The 22,487-nt window shown below is 45.8% G+C and overlaps 1 protein-coding gene across 1 annotated transcript in view; it reads right to left on the reverse strand.

Annotated features, from left to right (window-relative positions):
• The window catches only part of LOC138643211 (cytochrome P450 2C20-like), a 206,524-nt gene that overhangs the window by 174,244 nt on the left and 9,793 nt on the right, over positions 1–22,487 (reverse strand). The window contains exon 2 of the mRNA XM_069732058.1: positions 7,917–8,098. Coding sequence (XP_069588159.1) covers positions 7,917–8,098 — 182 coding nt within the window. The remainder of the gene's footprint in view (positions 1–7,916; positions 8,099–22,487) is intronic.

The following is a 22,487-nucleotide window of genomic DNA, read 5'->3' on the forward strand; positions in this document are numbered from 1 at the left end:
AGAAAACCCCTCTGGCCAACGCCACTTCTGATTTCTGCCCCTCTAACACCTCTGGTCTGCTAGCCCCTGCAGCTCGTGTGAGAACGTTCACGGGCGCTGTGTGCAGGGAATGCCAGAAGCAAACGGTCAACAAGAGTTGATTGTTTGGTTGCTAATATTAGTTCCAAGTTCTCATGTGGCATTATATTTTGCAATTTGCCTTTATAGCGAGGATCAAGGAGGCAGGCCAACCAGTAATCGTCATCGTTCATCATTTTTGTTATGCGTGTGTCCCTTTTGAGGATACGTAAGGCATAATCCGCCATGTGGGCCAAAGTTCCAGTTCTCAAATCTGTGGTTGTGCTTGGTTGAGGGGCAGTTTCAGGCAAATCCACGTCACTTGTGTCCCTCCAAAAACCAGAACCCGGCCTTGCTGCGCCAACAATTTCCACTGGCCCCGGAAAAGCTTCCTCATTAAAAATATAATCATCCCCATCATCCTCCTCGTCCTCCTCCTCCTCTTCGCCCGCTACCTCATCCTGTACACTGCCCTGGCCAGACAATGGCTGACTGTCATCAAGGCTTTCCTCTTCCTCAGCTGCAGACGTCTGATCCTTTATGTGCGTCAAACTTTGCATCAGCAGACGCATTAGGGGGATGCTCATGCTTATTATGGCGTTGTCTGCACTAACCAGCCGTGTGCATTCCTCAAAACACTGAAGGACTTGACACATGTCTTGAATCTTCGACCACTGCACACCTGACAACTCCATGTCTGCCATCCTACTGCCTGCCCGTGTATGTGTATCCTCCCACAAAAACATAACAGCCCGCCTCTGTTCACACAGTCTCTGAAGCATGTGCAGTGTTGAGTTCCACCTTGTTGCAACGTCTATGATTAGGCGATGCTGGGGAAGGTTCAAAGACCGCTGATAGGTCTGCATACGGCTGGAGTGTACGGGCGAACGGCGGATATGTGAGCAAAGTCCACGCACTTTGAGGAGCAGGTCGGATAACCCCGGATAACTTTTCAGGAAGCACTGCACCACCAGGTTTAAGGTGTGAGCCAGGCAAGGAATGTGTTTCAGTTGGGAAAGGGAGATGGCAGCCATGAAATTCCTTCCGTTATCACTCACTACCTTGCCTGCCTCAAGATCTACAGTGCCCAGCCACGACTGCGTTTCTTTCTGCAAGAACTCGGACAGAACTTCAGCGGTGTGTCTGTTGTCGCCCAAACACTTCATAGCCAATACAGCCTGCTGACGTTTGCCAGTAGCTGCCCCATAATGGGAGACCTGGTGTGCAACAGTGGCAGCTTCGAATGGAGTGGTTGTGCGACTGCGGTCTGTGGACAAGGTCTCGCTTCTGCAGGAGGACGAGGAGGAGGAGGAGGGGTGCGAACGGCTACAGCCAACTGTTTCCTAGACCGTGGGCTAGGCAGAACTGTCCCAAACTTGCTGTCCCCTGTGGACCCTGCTTCCACCACATTTACCCAGTGTGCCGTGATGGACACGTAACGTCCCTGGCCATGCCTACTGGTCCATGCATCTGTTGTCAGGTGCACCTTTGTGCTCACAGATTGCCTGAGTGCATGGACGATGCGCTCTTTAACATGCTGGTGGAGGGCTGGGATGGCTTTTCTGGAAAAAAAGTGTCGACTGGGTAGCTCGTAGCGTGGTACAGCGTAGTCCATCAGGGCTTTGAAAGCTTCGCTTTCAACTAACCGGTAGGGCATCATCTCTAACGAGATTAGTCTAGCTATGTGGGCGTTCAAACCCTGTGTACGCGGATGCGAGGCTAAGTACTTCCTTTTTCTAACCATAGTCTCATGTAGGGTGAGCTGGACTGGAGAGCTGGAGATCGTGGAACTAGCGGGGGTGCCGGTGGACATGGCAGACTGAGAGACGGTGGGAGATGGTATTGTTGCCGCCGGTGCCCTAGATGCAGTGTTTCCTACTACGAAACTGGTGATTCCCTGACCCTGACTGCTTTGGCCTGGCAAAGAAACCTGCACAGATACTGCAGGTGGTGCAGAAAATGTTGGCCCTACACTGCCGGAAGGGATGTTGCGTTGATGACTAGCTTCATTGGCCGAGGGTGCTACAACCTTAAGGGACGTTTGGTAGTTAGTCCAAGCTTGCAAATGCATGGTGGTTAAATGTCTATGCATGCAACTTGTATTGAGACTTTTCAGATTCTGCCCTCTGCTTAAGCTAGTTGAACATTTTTGACAGATGACTTTGCGCTGATCAATTGGATGTTGTTTAAAAAAATGCCAGACTGCACTCTTTCTAGCATTGGATACCTTTTCAGGCATTGCAGACTGAGCTTTAACCGGATGGCCACGCTGTCCTCCAACAGGTTTTGACTTTGCCACGCGTTTTGGGCAAGATACGGGCCCGGCAGATGGAACCTGTTGCGATGTTGATGCCTGCTGCGGCCCCTCCTCCTCCGCTTCAGAACTGCTGCCGCCTGCACCCTGTTCCCCCAATGGCTGCCAATCGGGGTCAAGAACTGGGTCATCTATTACCTCTTCTTGTAGCTCGTGTGCAACTTCGTCTGTGTCACCGTGTCGGTCGGTGGTATAGCGTTTGTGATGGGGCAACATAGTCTCATCAGGGTCTGATTCTTGATCAGCACCCTGCGAGGGCAATGTTGTGGTCTGAGTCAAAGGACCAGCATAGTAGTCTGGCTGTGGCTGTGCATCAGTGCACTCCATGTCAGATTCAACTTGTAATGGGCATGCACTGTTAACTGCTTCACTTTCTAAGCCAGGGACGGTATGTGTAAAGAGCTCCATGGAGTAACCCGTTGTGTCGCCTGCTGCATTCTTCTCTGTTGTTGTTTTTGCTGAAGAGGACAAGGAAGCGACTTGTCCTTGACCGTGAACATCCACTAACGACGCGCTGCTTTTACTTTTACCAGTTTCACGAGAGGAGGCAAAAGAGCTAGAGGCTGAGTCAGCAAGATAAGCCAAAACTTGCTCTTGCTGCTCCGGCTTTAAAAGCGGTTTTCCTACTCCCAGAAAAGGGAGCGTTCGAGGCCTTGTGTAGCCAGACGACGAACCTGGCTCCACAGCTCCAGACTTAGGTGCAATATTTTTTTTCCCACGACCACCTGATGTTCCACCACTACCACTACCCTCATTACCAGCTGACAATGAACGCCCCCGGCCACGACCTCTTCCACCAGACTTCCTCATTGTTTTAAAAACGTTACCAAACTGACGGTATTTGTTGCTGTCACACAACTTACACGGTGAGCTATAACTTCAGCATGATTTAGCTACCCCTTTACAGGTGGGTGAGACCACAACGAAAATCAGCCACAATGTTACACACTCTGTTGTTGTTGGCAACAAATGAGAGAGATGCCACACACGCAGGACTGTCACTGAAGCGCAAATGTAAATATTAATCTCCCACTGATTTGTGTTTTTTTTTTTAAAAGGGAGACTTTAGAAAAAAAAAAAATACAAACAAAATGATTTTTTCAGGAATAATTTAGAAACCAAATAAAATAAAATGATTTTTTCAGGGAGAATTTAGAAAACAAATAAAACAAAAAATAGCCTTTCTAGGGCCCACTGAGTGAGAGATGACACACACAGGAGTCAGGAGTGGCACACAAGCCCAGAGGCCAATATTTATCTCCCACTGATTGATTTAGTGATTTTTTCAGGTAGATTTTGGAACCCAAATCAAGCAAAAAAATTAATAGGCTTTCTATGGCCCACAATTGGAGAGAGAGAGAGAGAGAGAGATGGCACACCCAGGAGTCAAGACTGGCACACAAGCAGAAAGGGCAATATTAATCTCCCACTGATTTGATTTTTTTTTTTTTTTTTCAAGGAGACTTTAGAAAAAAACAAAACAAAAAAAATGATTTTTTCAGGAATAATTTAGAAACCAAATAAAATAAAATGATTTTTTCAGGGAGAATTTAGAAAACAAATAAAACAAAAAATAGGCTTTCTAGGGCCCACTGAGTGACAGATGACGCACACAGGAGTCAGGAGTGGCACACAAGCCCAGAGGCCAATATTTATCTCCCACTGATTTATTTATTGATTTTTTCAGGTAGAATTTAGAAGCCAAATCAACCAAAAAAATACATAGGCTTTCTATGGCACACTATTTGTGAGAGAGATGGCACGCTCAGGACTGGCACACAAGCCCAGAGGCCAATATTAATCTCCCACTTTTTTTTTTTTTTTCCAGGGAAAATTTATAAACCCAATAAAAAAAATAATAAATAGGCTTTCTATGGCCCACTATGTGAGAGAGAGAGATGGCACGCTTAGGACTGGCACACAAGCCCAAAGGCCAATATTAATCTCCCACTGATTGATTTATTGATTTTTTCAGGTAGAATTTAGAACCCAAATCAAGCAAAAAAAATAATAGGCTCTCTATGGCCCACTGAGTGACAGATGGCACACACAGGAGTCAGGAGTGGCACACAAGCCCTGAGGCCAATATTTTTCTCCCACTGATTGATGTAGTTATTTTTTCAGGTAGATTTTAGAAGCCAAATCAAGCAAAAAAAATAAATAGGCTTTCTATGGCCCACAGAGTGAGAGATGGCACAGACAGGGATGGTACTCTAGCAGAAATGCAAATCTTAATCTCCCACAAAAAAAAAAAAAAAAAAAAAGGAACTGTCCTTCAATTACTATCTCCCTGCAGTAATCTCAGCCAGGTATGGCAGGCAGCAATAAGGAGTGGACTGATGCACAAATTAAATAAAAAGTGTGGACAAACAAACAAGATAGCTGTGCAGAAAGGAAGGAACAAGAGGATTTGTGCTTTGAAAAAAGCAGTTGGTTTGCACAGCGGCGTACACACAGCAATGCAGCTATCAGGGAGCCTTCTAGGGCAGCCCAATGAGCTACAGCGCTGAGGGGAAAAAAAAAAAATGTAGCTTCCACTGTCCCTGCACACCGAGGGTGGTGTTGGGCAGTGGAAATCGCTACAGCACAAGCGGTTTTGTGGTTAATGGACCCTGCCTAACGCTATCCCTGCTTCTGACGAAGCGGCAGCAACCTCTCCCTAAGCTCAGATCAGCAGCAGTAAGATGGCGGTCGGCGGGAACGCCCCTTTATAGCCCCTGTGACGCCGCAGACAGCAAGCCAATCACTGCAATGCCCTTCTCTAAGATGGTGGGGACCAGGACCTATGTCATCACGCTGCCCACACTCTGCGTTTACCTTCATTGGCTGAGAAATGGCGCTTTTCGCGTCATTGAAACGCGACTTTGGCGCGAAAGTCGCGTACCGCATGGCCGACAACGCACAGGGGTCGGATCGGGTTTCATGAAACTCGACTTTGCCAAAAGTCGGCGACTTTTGAAAATGTTCGACCCGTTTCGCTCAACCCTAGTGACGGCGGCTCTGAACAGCTGTATTTATAGCCAGGAATTCCTTCAGTTCGGTATCTGTAAGCCAATCAAAACACTGGAAAAAACCGGGAAGAACAGTGGGGAAAAACCAGAAAAAACCAGAATCAACCTGCTTGTGCACAGCACAGCTTACATAGCCTTTTCTGACAGAACAATAAACTGAGGAGAATTCACCCATAACCATAATAAATTTCATAAGGGGCTGTGTTATCATGCGACCCCCCATAGATTACACTAAGGGGAGGGCGTTCATTAGATCTTATCTAAGGAGGCAAAGTAGAGACTCGTGTCAGAGGGAACGCCACATGGTCTCCTCTGACACATATCCTGCCCCACAACCAAAATAACAACAATGTGGTAGGAAAAGAGGTAAAGATCGCATGTCTGGGGGAGCGGAGGCCGAGGAGCCACCAGTGGAGGAGGAGGATGAGGACATCGGACAGTAAATGGTCATGTAGTGGACGGTCACCTTGTGTTACTCATACACAGGCTTCAGAGCTGAAATCTCACAACATTCATTCCCTGATTGTTCAGTGTCTGATCATAACATATGCTGCTTCACAATGTGAATGACGTAGGTGTGATACCGATATCGGGGGGCTTACTCCCCTCATTACTTTCATCTGCTGTAACCCTAGTGCCACTTGGGGATTGCACCCCTTTAACCATTGATAAGATGAAGCAATACCCCTAAGTAATCATTATGATCAGCCATTCTGCCCCTTTTTTATCAGCGCACATGAATATCACAGATAGAGGACTAACACTACATCCAAAGAGCAGGTAACACTACGGTGAATGAAAAGCCATCCATGGACACCAAAGCCAGACAGTTTTTTAATGTGATTATACATTTCCATTAGAAATAGCGGAATTATTGAACCAGACTTGACAATTTTTTCCAGAAAACTAATTTCATGACAAATAAAAAGTACTTTGAAGCCCTAGTTGCCCTATAAAAACGTTAATGTCATTCTTCTCTGTTCCGCACACACTAATGTTCTTCACTGCAGTTCTGTCATACTCTCGATCTTTGGCTGCGATCACATATCAATATTCATTTCTAAAACACAATGCCTCCATAATGAGTAACATAGTAACATAGTAACATAGTTAGTAAGGCCGAAAAAAGACATTTGTCCATCCAGTTCAGCCTATATTCCATCATAATAAATCCCCAGATCTACGTCCTTCTACAGAACCTAATAATTGTATGATACAATATTGTTCTGCTCCAGGAAGACATCCAGGCCTCTCTTGAACCCCTCGACTGAGTTCGCCATCACCACCTCCTCAGGCAAGCAATTCCAGATTCTCACTGCCCTAACAGTAAAGAATCCTCTTCTATGTTGGTGGAAAAACCTTCTCTCCTCCAGACGCAAAGAATGCCCCCTTGTGCCCGTCACCTTCCTTGGTATAAACAGATCCTCAGCGAGATATTTGTATTGTCCCCTTATATACTTATACATGGTTATTAGATCGCCCCTCAGTCGTCTTTTTTCTAGACTAAATAATCCTAATTTCGCTAATCTATCTGGGTATTGTAGTTCTCCCATCCCCTTTATTAATTTTGTTGCCCTCCTTTGTACTCTCTCTAGTTCCATTATATCCTTCCTGAGCACCGGTGCCCAAAACTGGACACAGTACTCCATGTGCGGTCTAACTTGGGATTTGTACAGAGGCAGTATAATGCTCTCATCATGTGTATCCAGACCTCTTTTAATGCACCCCATGATCCTGTTTGCCTTGGCAGCTGCTGCCTGGCACTGGCTGCTCCAGGTAAGTTTATCATTAACTAGGATCCCCAAGTCCTTCTCCCTGTCAGATTTACCCAGTGGTTTCCCATTCAGTGTGTAATGGTGATATTGATTCCTTCAGTCTCACAATTTCTTCAGCGTTTTGTGACTTTCTCTCCTTATTTCTGTCGCTAAGATGCGACGCTTTCTTATGTTTCAGATTCAATCCAAAATGTTTGCTGCTCTCCCTGCCTCGGCTTTTACACAGGCTCTGATAGTCCATCCTCATTGACTGTGGTCATACCATGTGATGGGATAGGTGCACAGCATTTCGGGGAAGCTCGGCCACAGCTGAGGTTATGTTAGCCTTATCTAGATGATAAAACCTGGGTCCAATAAATTCCCCCTAAATCCCTTATCTAATTGATTTTCTCAAATGTAATTTCCACGGAAGAAGAAGAAGAAGACAACAGCCCAGCATACCAGCTTGTCAAATTCTTGCAGAAAGCTTTTTTAGTTGACTTGTTTTTTTTGGAATACTTTCTATTTTACGGTCTATCACTTGTTTGTGTGCTTTTATATGTATATATAGGACATACCCTTAATATAACACAAATCCAAGCCGATGCAGACAGGAGATCTGGAGCGGAACTCAGGTTGTCTACAGCTCACACCGAGCAGCCTGAAAATGATGATTCCTGCATATGGACCAATCTCTACCACCATGATGAACAGAAAAAGGACACTCGATATCTGCATTACGAAGCACGCACTGCACTGAGTCTCTTTGTGAACACTCACCTCTGGGAAATTCTTGGTGGCTGCTTTTAAATATATGTATTTGGGGTTACCCAGTAGAGGAATTGGGGTAGGTCCAGGAGGCAGTGACCGGTATCTTTGCTGTTTGGACCAAGGGAAGAAAATGTAGATGGTGAGGAGAAGGACAAGAGAAAGAGCGAGGATGGTGGACGGCTCCATGGCTCCTGTGAATAGATACAGAGGATATGATTACAGTGTTTCACATATTTTCAAAAGTTGTCAGGTTCAGTTATGAAACGAGCCATTTCTTAATGATTTTAACTTCCTGAATTCAAATACATAAGTCTACAGAAATAACAAACTCTACTGTAGTGCCACCCCAATTTATACAGATAACGACATGGTGTTAAAGCTGCATCAATCCTGTATGTAACTAGCGTGAGACACTATGTGAAAAGTTGTGTGAGCTGTAAGGTGTGGTATCTCCACGAGCGAGACCACCCCAGTGTACGGAAATCCTCAAATAGACACTCAGCAGTGTGTCAGGCTGTGCCGGTACTGGAGAACATGTAGCTATCCTGAGCTAATTAACCCGTTCTGTATAATTTAATAGTATCTGACTCTCATTAATATCTGATACACAAGTGGGACATGAGTCCCTGACGCGTGTTTTACCAGAATACTGCCATTTTCTTAGGGCAAGGTTGGCCACATGCTCTGTCTATTTATGCTACTAGTCAAGACTGACAAGCGGACTGACCAATCAACACATTTTGCATGATATATTAAAGCTAGAATCTTGTAAAAAGAGAGATAGAATATAGAATTAAAGCAAAATTGTCCTTCTATCCATACAGCCATGAGCATTTCATTGGGTTGCTTATTGTTTCAATATTAATTTGTACCTTAAATAAATAGAAAGTCATTAGTGATGAGCGAGCACTAAAATGCTCTGTTGCTCGTTACTCAAATTGACCAAATCGAAATGCTCTGGTGCTCGACCTGAGTAACAAGTATAATGGAAGTCAATGGGAAACTCAAGCATTTTTCTGCCCCCCCCACACCATGAATCATCAATGAATGCATGGAACAAAGCACACTTCAAATTTATAAGGCAGACTAGATGTCTGTAATACGCTATCCCTACTGCCACACCTCACTGTAGATGAAGTGCAGATAAGTGCAGTGTTATATTATTACAGAATCTAATCTATTTGAATTAGCCCTGAAAAAAGTGATTAGTTTAATGTAATTGCATCAAGGAATGTCATTTCATCAACCCTGCTGGGGAAATTAGCAGAGTGTTTCACATCTTCTCAGCCTGATATGGAGGAGACCAGAATCTTCTGTACTTACTTTACAAACTCTCCTGTCCCGGGTGTGAAATCCTGTATGCAGTGTGAAAACTCCCTATGTGACGATTGCCTGACATGCATAATGTAGCTAGTATTCAACTACTGCTCTCTGCTGCTCACAAAGCCTTGCCAACATATGTTATATTGAGTTTCAACGTGCTGTGACATCGCACACCAGTTGGTGAGCTGGAAGTTGCAAACACTGTTGCAGCACTTCTAGGGCTGTAGCTGACTTGCAGAAATATAGCACACACGTAACATATTTTCTTAAGTAGGGGCAGCATGGTGGCTAAGTGGTTAACACTGCAGCCTTGCAGCGCTGGAGTCATGGGTTCAAATCCCACCAAGGACAACATCTGCAAGGAGTTTGTATGCTCTCCACGTGTTTGCATGGGTTTCCTCCGGGGACTCTGGTTTCCTCCCAAATTCAAAAGACATACTGATAGGGAATTTAGATTGTGAGCCGCATCAGGAACAGCGACGATAATGTGTGTAAACTGTAAAGCGTTGCGGAATATGTTAGCGCTATTATTATTAAATAGCTCAGGCACAAAGGGAGGTTTTGAGGAACCGCTGAACCAGTAAGTGGAGCTTGCAAAGCTTCAGGGCTGCCATGAGGGTACTGTTATTGTCACACACGACCATGACTGGTTGTAGGTTCAGGGGCAATATAGCCACAGATCAATCTGGTCTGTTAGATCTTTCAACAACTCTGTGGCCGTATGCGGTTTGTCACCTAAGCAAATTAGCTTCAGCAGAGCTTGTTGCAGCTTGGCCGAGGCAGTTCTGCATTGCTTCCAGCTTGCAACTGATGTTGACAATTCTGAGATGAATGGTGAGAGGAAGAGGTGCAGGAACTGCTGTAGAATGTCTGAGCAACCCTGATTGAACCAGATCCTGCAATCCTCGGTGTCGGTAGCATGTGTTCCATCCCAGGGTCCGACTGGGTCCCGGCTTCTACAATGTTCACCCAGTGTGCCGTCATGTAAATGTAGCATGTCTGGCCATAAGCACTAGTCCCGATGTCCGTGGTTATGTGGATCTTCCCAGTAAGAGTGTTGGTCAGGGCATGGCTTATGTTTAGGGACATGTGCTTGTGTAAGGCAGGGACGATACATCTAGAGAAATAGTAGCGGCTGGGGGAAGAGTACTAAGGGACAGCCACCACCATGAGGTTGTGCAAAGCTTGTGTTTCCACAAGCTAAAAGCACAACATTGCCTGGGCAAGTGTTGTGGATTCTGTTGTCAAGCTCCCTCCTGTGGTCGTGAATGGTACTTCGGCTGGTTCTGTCCATGGGCTTCCCCTGGTGGTTGTGAGTGGGGCTGCGGCTTCTGAGTTTCCTTCCACAGGTGACGAGGTTAATTCGTTAGCTGGCTGCTCTATTTAACTCCACTTAGATCATTGCTCCATGCCACCTGTCAATGTTCCAGTATTGGTCTTGTTCACTCCTGGATCGTTCTTGTGACCTGTCTTCCCAGCAGAAGCTAAGTTCCTGCTTGTTTTTCATTGTTTGCTGTTTTTCTGTCCAGCTTGCTATTTTGATTTTTGTCTTGCTTGCTGGAAGCTCTGGGACGCAGAGGGACGACTCACGGTGCGGAGGGTCTTTTTGCACCCTCTGCGTGGTCTTTTGTAGTTTTTTGTGCTGACCGCAAAGTTGCCTTTCCTATCCTCAGTCTGTTCAGTAAGTCTTTGCTAAATCTATTTCATCTCTGTGTTTGTAATTTTCATCTTTACTCACAGTCATTATATGTGGGGGGCTGCCTGTTGTGAATTCTGTGGCTGAGTTCACTCCTGTGGTCACAAGTGGTACTGCAGCTTCTGAGCTTCTTCCCTCAGGTGTTCTGGTGAGCTCGTTGACTGCTTCGTTACTTAACTCCGCCTGATGCTGCTGTCCCTGCTCCTTGTCAATGTTCCAGTGTTGGATCTGAGCTTCTACTGCTTGTTCCTGTGACCTGCTGCTCTGTATAGCTAAGTGCTTTTTTGCTATTTTGTTGTTTTTTTTCTGTCCAGCTTGTCTTTTGTTTTGCTGGTAGCTCTGAGAAGCAAAGGGTGTACCGCCGTGCCGTTAGTTCGGCACGGTGGTTTTTTTTTTGCCCCCTTTGCGTGGTTTTTGCTTTAGGGTTTTTTGTAGACTGCAAAGTTCACTTTACTATCCTCGCTCTGTCTAAGATTATCGGGCCCCACTTTGCTGAATCTATTTCATCCCTACGTTTTGTCTTTTCATCTTACTCACAGTCTTTATATGTGGGGGGCTGCCTTTTCCTTTGGGGTATTTCTCTGGGGGCAAGTCAGGCCTATTTTTCTATCTTCAGGCTAGCTAGTTTCTTAGGCTGTGCCGAGTTGCATAGGTAGTTGCTAGGCGCTATCCACAGCCGCTTTTAGTTGTGTTTAGGATAGGTAGGTGTGCAGTCTACAGAGTTTCCACGTCTCAGAGCTCGTTCTTTGTTTTTGGGTATTTGTCAGATCACTGTGTGCGCTCTGATTGCTAGGCACACTGTGTCTCTGGATTGCCTTCATTACACCTTTCATTAGCAGACATAACAGCTGCCTTTTCCTTTGGGGAATTTCTCTGAGGCAAGGTAGGCTTTATTTTTCTATCTTCAGGGCTAGCTAGTTTCTTAGGGTGTGTCGAGTTGCATAGGGAGCGTTAGGAGCAATCCACGGCTATTTCTAGTGTGTGTGATAGGATTAGGGATTGCGGTCAGCAGAGTTCCCACGTCTCAGAGCTCGTCCTATATTATTAGTAACTATCAGGTCATTCCGTGTGCTCTTAACCACCAGGTCCATTATTGTCCTAACCACCAGGTCATAACAGGCAAGCATGCTGTCCCTGCTGATGCTGGCATGGCAGATGTTGCAAATGGCCTTTTTTGGTTTAACCGGCTTGTCTTTAAAATGTGTTATACTTGGAAAAACCTAACCCTTGGCTTGTGTTTTAACCGTGTTTGTACTCTGGGGAGCAGTTGCCCGCCTTGTGTCTCTGTCCTCTCCACTACCTCTTCCTGCCTGAAGTGATGCTGTAGATCCGTCCCGCTGTGCGCTGCTGTCCTCTCTCTGCTATTACCCTCCCAGGTTGGGTCAGTGACTTCATCATCCACTACATCGTCGTCCACTGCCGTACCTTGGCCTCCTCTTTACTTGCTGACGTAACAACACCACTTGTTGGCAATTGTGTCTAATCATCACCAACCTCTTGCAACAGTAATTGCATTTTTCCATATTAGGCCATATTGACAGAAAAATAAAAAAGTTATGGCTCTTGGAAGAAGGGGAGCGAAAAACAGAAATGCAAAAATGTTAAAGGGCTGCTGTGTGAAGAGGGTTAAATTTGCATGCACCCAAATACTGGATGTATATTAGGTCCCTGCTGTGTATAGTTATTGTGAGAGTTAAACAGCTGTGACGCACTGAGGTCCCGATTGTAGTTCCAAGATGTAAAAGTATTGGATAGTATTAAATCTTTAGTGGATCCCTGGCCTGCGTCCCTTAAATAAAAAAGATCAGGGCTAATTAATATCCATATATTATATAGTGGCTCATAAAAGTTATGTTATTTAGCAGGAGTGGGTTCAATTAGGATTGTCGCTTATATATAATCGCTGAAATATGTGCACTGCTACATAAGCTCCTGCTCCCTCTTCGACCGCTTACAATAAGGCTTCAGGTCACATTACTCCACTGAAACTGCCTTATCTAAGGTCACCAATGACCTATTAACTGCCAAGAGCAAGCAACACTATTCTGTCCTCCTCCTCCTGGACCTGTCCTCTGCCTTTGACACAGTGGACCATTCCCTGTTGCTGCGGACCCTCTCATCCCTTGGCATCACAGACTTGGCCCTGTCCTGGATCTCGTCATACCTAACAGACCCGACATTCAGCGTTTCCCACTCACACACCACCTCCTCACCTTCGCCCCCTATCTGTCGGAGTCCCGCAAGGTTCAGTTCTAGGGCCCCTGCTCTTCTCCATCTACACCTTTGTCCTGGGACGGCTCATAGAATCTCACGGCTTTCAGTATCACCTCTATGCTGATGACACACAGATCTACATCTCTGGACCAGATATCACCTCCCTACTAACCAGAATCCCTCAATGTCTGTCCACTATTTCATCCTTCTTCTCTGCTAGATTTCTAAAACTTAACATGGACAAAATAGAATTCATCGTCTTTTCCCCATCTCACGCGACCCCCCCAAAGAACCCATCCATTACAGTAAACGGCTGCCCACTCTCCCCAGTTCTACAATCTCGCTGTCTTGGGGTAATGCTTGACACTGATCTCTCCTTCAAACCACATATCCAAGCCCTTTCCACTTCCTGCCGCCTTCAACTCAAAAATATTTCACGGATCCGTACATTCCTAAACCAAGAATCTGCAAAAACCCTAGTCCATGCCCTCATCATCTCCTGCCTCGACTACTGCAACCTCCTGCTCTGTGGCCTCCCCTTTAACTCTCTCGCACCCCTCCAATCTATTCTAAACTCTGCTGCTTGACTAGTCTACCTGTCTCCCCGCTATTCTCTGGCCTCTCCTCTCTGTCAATCCCTTCACTGGTTCCCCATTACCCAGAGACTCAGTACAAAAGCCTAACCATGACATACAAAGCCATCCACAACCTGTCTCCTCCATACATCTGTAACCTCGTCTCCCGGTACTTTCCTGCACGCAACCTCTGATCCTCACAAGATCTCTTTCTCTACTCCCCTCTTATCTCCTCTTCCCACAATCGCATACAAGATTTCTATCATGCATCCCCCCTACTCTGGAACCCTCTACCACAACATATCAGAATCTCACCTACCATCGAAACCTTCAAAAAGAACCTGAAGACCCACCTCTTCCAACAAGCCTACAACCTGCAGTAACCACCGATCGACCAAACCACTCCACGACAAGCTCTATCCTCACCTACTGTATCCTCACCCATCCCTTGTAGATTGTGAGCCCTCGCGGGCAGGGTCCTCTCTCCTCCTGTATCCTCACCCATCCCTTGTAGATTGTGAGCTCTCGCGGGCAGGGTCCTCTCTCGTCCTGTATCCTCACCCATCCCTTGTAGATTGTGAGCCCTCGCGGGCAGGGTCCTCTCCTCCTGTATCCTTACTCATCCCTTGTAGATTGTGAGTCCTCGCAGGCAGGGTCCTCTCTCCTACTGTATCCTCACCCATCCCTTGTAGATTGTGAACCCTCGCGGGCAGGGTCCTCTCTCCTCCTGTATCCTCACCCATCCCTTGTAGATTGTGAGCTCTCGTGGGCAGGGTCCTCTCTCCTACTGTATCCTCACCCATCCCTTGTAGATTGTGAGCCCTCGCAGGCAGGGTCCTCTCTCCTCCTGCACCAGTTGTGACTTGTAGTGCTCAAAATTATTGTACCTGTTTTTATTATGTGTACCCCTCCTTACATGTAAAGTGCCATGGAATAAATAATAATAATAAATAATAAAAAATAATAAGCAAAAATACCCAATAACACTATGAGACATCATAAGTCTACAGAAATAACAAACTCTACTGTAGTGCCACCCAAATATATACAGATAACGACATGGTGTTAAATTTGCATCAATCCAGTATGTAACTAGCGTGAGACACTATGTGAAAAGTTGTGTGAGCTGTAAGGTGTGGTATCTCCATGAGCGAGACCACCCCAGTGTACGGAAATCCTCAAATAGACACTCAGCAGTGTGTCAGGCTGTGCCGGTACTGGAGCACATGTAGCTATCCTGAGCTAATTAACCCGGTCTGTATAATTTAATAGTATCTGACCCTCATTAACATCTGATACACAAGCGGGACATGAGTCCCTAACGAGTGTTTCTCCTAAATACTGGCTTTTTTTAATGGTGGAGTCGGCCACATGCTCTGGCTATTGATGCTGCTTGCCAAGAGTGACAAGCGGACTGACAGATTTTGAATGATATATAAATGTTAGAATTTTGTAAATATGGAATTAAAGCAACATCTTCCTTATATCTGTAAGGGGGAGAAGTTAACCAGGTTTGCCTCATCCGTAACGGGTCCAGAACCATTAGGTCTGTCACCTAGGATACAGGGGGAGAACTTTGGGTGTCCCTGTGCTCGAAAGAAGTGGGTGTGGCTAATCAGTTCATGTGCATGCAGAAATTCAAACAGTTCAGGCGGGAACAGCACGTGTGCGAGAGTCCTGTCAGAGTAGATCAGCTGTGAGGCAACGGGGCTGCGCAGACTGGAGCAGGGGACGAGAGGACGCGCTGACAGGAAACGACCGACGGGGACCCGCTGAGACACCACAGATAACGCTGTCCTCGCTAACACCGCTGTCCCCGCTTACATGGCGGACCTTTAAGAGACTGCTGACTCAGCTGACGACACTGACAAGACCACCCCGGCAGGGAGTATTGACCGTGAGAGGCAAGATCTGTGTACGGGATACAGGCGCTCATCGGTATGGCACAGTGGACCAAGCTGGCCATTATAGAGTGTGTCGGGACAGTGTCACAGGGTCCGGCAGTGTGGGGACTCTCACCGCTGAGGGAAGAGACTATTCCTCTTTCCTCCCTTCAGCCATTGGGGCCAGTGCCCCTGATAATACCACAGACTATCACTGCCATTGCCAGGTTCACCAGAGGACATCGTCACCGCCAGGACCACCAGAGGACACCGCCATCATCAGGACAACAGGAGGACACTGTTAATGCCAGGGAAGTTTCTCCCATTGATTTCACAGAACTGTGACAGGTCCTTTTTTTTTGTCAGGTAATCTAAACGTCCTCAGTCACAGGCAGGAGCACACCCGTGGCTGATGTCCAAAGTGTTAAGAATATTATTTGTATTATTCTCCCCTGTTGGTTAAAAACCTTCCCACCCTATTAGTTCTCTCTGTATTAGGTATAACCTTGCTCCTTGTGTACGAGGAGTAACTACTATTAATTAACCCCTTTCTGACATCTGATGTACTATCCCGTCGAGGTGGTATGGGCCCGTATGACCACCAACGGGCTAGTACGTCATCACCGATCAGCCGTGCTCACGGAGGGAGCGCGGCCGATCGGGGCCGGGTGTCAGCTGACTATTGCAGCTGACATCCAGCACTATGTACGGTCACGGACCGCTCCTGGCACATTAACCCCCGGCACACTGTGATCAAAGATGATCGCAGCATTTCGGCGGCACAGGGAAGCATCGCGCAGGGAGGGGAATCCCTGCGTGCTTCCCTGAGACCCTCGGAGAAACGCGATGTGATCGTGTTGCTCCGAGGGTCTCCTACCTCCTCCTCCCTGCAGGCCCGGATCCAAAATTGCCGCGGGGCCTTCCGGGTCCTGCAGGGAGTTGGCTATCAAGCGCCTGCTCAGAGCCTCCCTGCAGTGCCTGTCAGATCGCTGATCTGACACAGTGCACTGCAAAGTGTCAGATCAGCGATCTGTCACTTTACTGTGATGTCCCCCCCTGGGGCAATGTGAAAATGTAAAAAAAAATAATATTTACATGTGTAAAAAAAAAATCCTAAATAAAGAAAAAAAAATATTGTTCCAATAAATATATTTCTTTATCTAAATTAAAAAAAACAATACAAGTACACATATTTAGTATCGCCGTGCCTGTAACGACCCGACCTATAAAACTGTCCCACTAGTTAACCCCTTCAGTAAACACCGTAAAAAAAAAATCAAGGCAAAAAACAACGCTTTATAATCATACCGCCAAACAAAAAGCGGAATAACACGCAATCAAAAAGACGGATATAAATAACCATGATACTGCTGAAAACGTCATACTGTCCTGCAAAAAGCGAGCTGCCAACAGGATCATCAACGAAAAAGTAAAAAAGTTATAGTCCTCAGAATAAAGCAATGCAAAAATAATTATTTTTTATATAAAATAGTTTTTATCATATAAAGCGCCAAAAAAATTAAAAAAATGATATAAATGAGGTATCGCTGTAATCGTACTGACCCAAGGAATAAAACTGCTTTATAAATTTTACCAAACGTGGAACGGTATAAGCGCCCCCCTCAAAAGAAATTCATGAATAGCTGGTTTTTATATATTCTACCTCACAAAAATCAGAATAAAAAGAGATTAAAAAAAGTCAACTCGTCCTGCAAAAAACAAGACCTCACATGACTCTGTGGATCAAAACATGGAAAAATTATAGCTCTCAAAATGTGGTAACGCAAAAACTATTTTTTGCAATAAAAAGCGTCTTTTAGTGTGTGACAGCTGCCAATCATAAAAATCCGCTAAAAACCCATTATAAATAGTAAATCATACCTGCCTTCATCACCCTCTTAGTTAGGGAAAAATGTATTTATTTCCATTTTCCCGTTAGGGTTAGGGTGGGGCTAAAGTTAAGGTTTGATTTACATTTACTGTTGTGATTAGGGTTAGAGGTGTGGTTAGGGTTACTGTTAGGATTAGGGTTAGGGGTGTGTTTGGATTAGGGTTTCAGTTAGAATTGGGGGGTTTCCACTGTTTAGACACATCAGGGGCTTTCCAAACGCGACATGGCGTCCAAACTCAATTCCAGCCAATTCTGCGCTGAAAAAGTAAAACAGTGCACCTTCCCTTCCGAGCTCTCCCGTGTGCCCAAACAGGGGTTTACCCCAGCATATGGGGTATCAGCGTACTCAGGAGAAATAGGACAACAAGTTTTGGGTCAAATTTCTCCTGTTACCCGAATGTACAAAACCGGGGGCTAAAATATAATTTTTGTGGAGCAAAAAAAAGATTTTTTATTTTCACGAATGTGTTATAAACTGTAGTGAAACACTTGGGGGTTCAAAATTCTCACAACACATCTAGATAAGTTCCCTGGGGGGGTCTACTTTCCAATATGGGGTCACTTGTGGGGAGTTTCTACTGTTTAGGTACATTAGGGGCTCTGCAAACGCAATGTGACACCTGCAGACCATTCCATCTAAGTCTGTATTCCAAACTGCGCTCCATCACTTCCGAGCTCTGCCATGCGCCAAAACAGTGGTTCCCTCCCACATACGGGGTATCAGCATACTCGGGACAAATTGGACAACAACTTTTGGGGTCCAATTTCTCCTGTTACCCTTGGGAAAATACAAAACTGGGGGCTAAAAAATAATTTTTATGGGAAAAAAAGAATTTTTATTTTCACGGCTCTGTGTTATAAACTGTAGTAAAACACTTGGAGGTTCAAAGTTTTCACAACACATCTAGATAAGTTGCTTAGGGGGTCTTCTTTCCAATATGGTGTCACTTGTGGGGGGTTTCAATGTTTAGGCACATCAGTGGCTCTCCAAACGCGACATGGTGTCCTATCTCAATTCCAGTCAATTTTGCTTTGAAAAGTCAATCGGCGCTCCTTCCCTTCCGAGCCCTGCCATGCGCCCAAACAGTGGTTTACCCCCACATATGGGGTATCAGCGTACTCAGGGCAAATTGGACAGCAACATTTAGGGTCCAATTTCTCCTGTTACCCTTGGTAAAATAAAACAAATTGGAGCTGAAGCAAATTTTTTGTGAAAAAAAAGTTAAATGTTAATAATAATAATAATTTTTATTTTTATATAGCGCCAACATATTCCGCAGCACTTTACAAATTATAGAGGGGACTTGTACAGACAATAGACATTACAGCATAACAGAAATACAGTTCAAAACAGATACCAGGAGGAATGAGGGCCCTGCTGCTCGCAAGCTACAAACTATGAGGAAAAGGGGAGACACGAGAGGTGGATGGTAACAATTGCTTTAGTTATTCGGACCGGCCATAGTGTAAGGCTCGGGTGTTCATGTAAAGCTGCATGAACCAGTTAACTGCCTAAGTATGTAGCAGTACAGACACAGAGGGCTATTAACTGCATAAAGTGAATGAGAACATGATGCGAGGAACCTGTTTTTTTTTTTTTTATATATATATATATATAAATAGGCCACAAAGGGATCGTTAGGTTAATGCATTGAGGCGGTAGGCCAGTCTGAACAAGTGAGTTTTTAGGGTACACTTAAAACTGTGGGGATTGGGGATTAATCGTATTAACCTAGGTAGTGCATTCCAAAGAATCGGCGCAGCACGTGTAAAGTCTTGGAGACGGGAGTGGGAGGTTCTGATTATTGAGGATGCTAACCTGAGGTCATTAGCGGAGCGGAGGGCACGGGAAGGGTGGTAGACTGAGACCAGAGAGGAGATGTAGGGTGGTGCAGAGCCATGGAGCGCTTTGTGGATGAGGGTAGTAGTTTTGTACTGGATTCTGGAGTGGATGGGTAGCCAGTGTAATGACTGGCACAAGGTAGAGGCATCGGTGTAACGGTTGGTGAGGAATATGATCCTGGCAGCAGCATTCAGGACAGATTGGAGTGGGGAAAGTTTGGTAAGAGGGAGGCCGATTAGTAGAGAGTTACAATAGTCCAGACGAGAATGAATAAGTGAAACAGTAAGAGTTTTTGCAGGGTCGAAAGTAAGAAAAGGGCGAATTCTAGAAATGTTTTTGAGATGCAGGTAAGAAGAGCGAGCCAGTGATCGGATGTGGGGGGTGAATGAAAGGTCAGAATCAAGAATGACCCCAAGGCAGTGGGCATGTTGCTTTGGAGTAATGGTGGAACCGCACACGGAGATGGCAATGTCAGGCAAAGGTAGGTTAGTAGAGGGAGAGAACATGAGGAGTTCAGTTTTTGACAGGTTTAGCTTCAGATAGAGGGAGGACATGATGTTAGAGACAGCGGTAAGACAATCACTGGTGTTTTCTAAAAAGGTCGGCGTGACAACAGGAGAAGAGGTGTATAATTGGGTGTTGTCAGCATAGAGATGGTACTGGAAACCAAATCTACTGATTGTTTGTCCAATAGGGGCATTATACAACGAGAAGAGGAGGGGGCCTAGGACTGATCCTTGAGGAACCCCAACAGTAAGTTGAAGGTGAGAGGAGGAGGAACCAGTAAAACATACAGTGAAGGATCGGTCAGAGAGATAGGAGGAGAACCAGGAAAGAACGGTGTCCTTGAGGCCGATGGAGCGGAGCATAGTGAGGAGGAGCTGATGATCCACAGTATCGAATGCTGCAGAGAGAGCCAAGAGAATTAGCATGGAGTAGTGACCATTAGATTTAGCTGTTAGTAGGTCATTAGAGACTTTAGTGAGGGCAGTTTCAGTAGAGTGTAAAGAGCGGAAGCCAGATTGAAGAGGGTCGAGAAGAGAGTTATCTGAGAGATAGCGGGTAAGACGGGAGTGGACCAGGCGTTCGAGGAGTTTAGAGATGAAGGGAAGATTAGAGACAGGTCTATAATTAGCGGCACAGTTTTGATCAAGGGATGGTTTTTTAAGTAATGGATGTATGATGGCATGCTTAAATGAGGAGGGAAAAATACCGGAAGTGAGGGAAAGGTTGAATATTTTTGTTAGGTGAGAGGTGATAGCCGGGGAAAGGGACTGGAGGAGATGTGACGGAATTGGGTCACTGGTGCAAGTGGTCGGGCGAGAAGATGTAAGGAGCCTGCTTACTTCTTCTTCTGTAACTGCTTCAAAATCAGAGAGTGAACTAGATGCAGTGGGGGAGGGAGGACAGTGCATGGTATGAAGAGATTGGGAGATGATTTCCTGTCGAATGTGGTCAATTTTTTCTTTGAAGTAATTGGCCAGATCGTCAGCACGGAGATCCGTGGTTGGGGCCTGCTCTCTTGGGTTGAGTAGGGACTGGAACGTGTCAAAGAGACGTTTAGGGTTATTGGACAGGGAGGTGATGAGGGTGTTGAAGTAGGTTTGTTTGGAGAGCTGAAGGGCAGAATTGTATGTCTTTAGCATGAACTTATAATGGATGAAATCTTTGCGTAGATTAGATTTTCTCCACAGACGTTCTGCGCACCTGGAGCACCGCTGCAGGAAACGTGTTTGCAGCGTGTGCCACGGTTGTTTCCGTCTGTGCCAAGTTGTTTTATGTATAGGAGGAGCAGCTTCATCCAGAGCACTTTGCAGGGTTTCATTGTAATGCTTCAGAGCAGAATCAGGACATGAGATGGAGAAGATTGGGGCCAATGAGGACTGCAAGTTCTTCATAAGTTTCTGGGTGTTAATGGCCTGTATGTTTCTATAAGTGTGGAAAGTGGGGGTGACCTGAGCGGGATGGCAGTTCTTGATAGAGAATGAAAGAAGGTTGTGATCAGAGAGTGGGAGAGGGGAGTTTGTGAAATCATCCACTGAGCAAAGCCGGGAGAAGACCAAGTCAAGGGAGTTTCCATCTTCATGTGTTGGAGAGTTAGTATGCTGCGAGAGGCCAAAAGAGGAGGATAGAGATAAAAAGTGAGAAGCAGATGGGGAGAGGGGAGAGGCAATGGGGATGTTGAAATCACCCATGATAAGGGTGGGGGTGTCACAGGAGAGAAAGTGTGGAAGCCAGGTGGCAAAGTGATCCAGGAACTGATGAGAGGGGTCGGGAGGACGATACACCACTGCCACTTGCATGGAGAAGGGGACGTAGAGTCTGACCACATGGACCTCAAAGGAAGGGAAGACAAGTGAGGGTACTTGGGGGATAACTTGGAAAGTACATTTGGGTGAAAGGAGCAGACCAACGCCTCCACCTGCTCTGTTGTCTGATCTTGGGGTATGAGAAAAGTGTAGTCCACCATATGAAAGAGCAGCAGCAGCGGTGGTGTCTGACAGCTGGATCCAGGTTTCAGTAAGAGCCAGGAGATTAAGAGAATTAGAAAGGAAGAAGTCATGAATGAAGGAGAGTTTATTACACACAGCGAGAATTCCAAAGGGCACAATTCAAAGAGACAGAAGGCATGCAGGGAATATTAATAAGGTTAGAGGGATTTCTGGGTGTAGCAGTTGGGAGGTTTGACTGGCTATAACATGGGGGGCCGGGGTTTGGAGAGATGTCTCCAGCGACTAGGAGAAGGAGGATCGAAAGAGTGAGCAGATGGTTAAGTGATTTGTGAGAGCGTCTTTTGTGTTGGATGGTGGGACTGAATGGATCTGTGCTGTTAAGCAATGTGAACAGAGCATGAGTGCTATACATAGGAGAGGCAAGGACAGAGGAGCCGATATGGATGGAGTATAGAGAGTTAATGCAAGGGCGGTGAATGTGAGTGAATGCAGCAGCCAGGTTATAGATTATACAAATAAATATGGTGAGTATTTGTGCTATTTCAAGTGAATAGGGAATAGATTTAGATTGTCTTACCTGTTATGAAAGGTAATTCAGTACCACAATGGACATAGAGGTCAGCGCACACACAGTGACCTGGCAAATACCCAAAAAACAAGAACGAGCTCTGAGACGTGGGAACTCTGTTGACCGCAATCCCT

Source organism: Ranitomeya imitator, chromosome 6 (assembly GCF_032444005.1).
Source record: "Ranitomeya imitator isolate aRanImi1 chromosome 6, aRanImi1.pri, whole genome shotgun sequence".
Taxonomy (NCBI): Eukaryota; Metazoa; Chordata; class Amphibia; order Anura; family Dendrobatidae; genus Ranitomeya; species Ranitomeya imitator.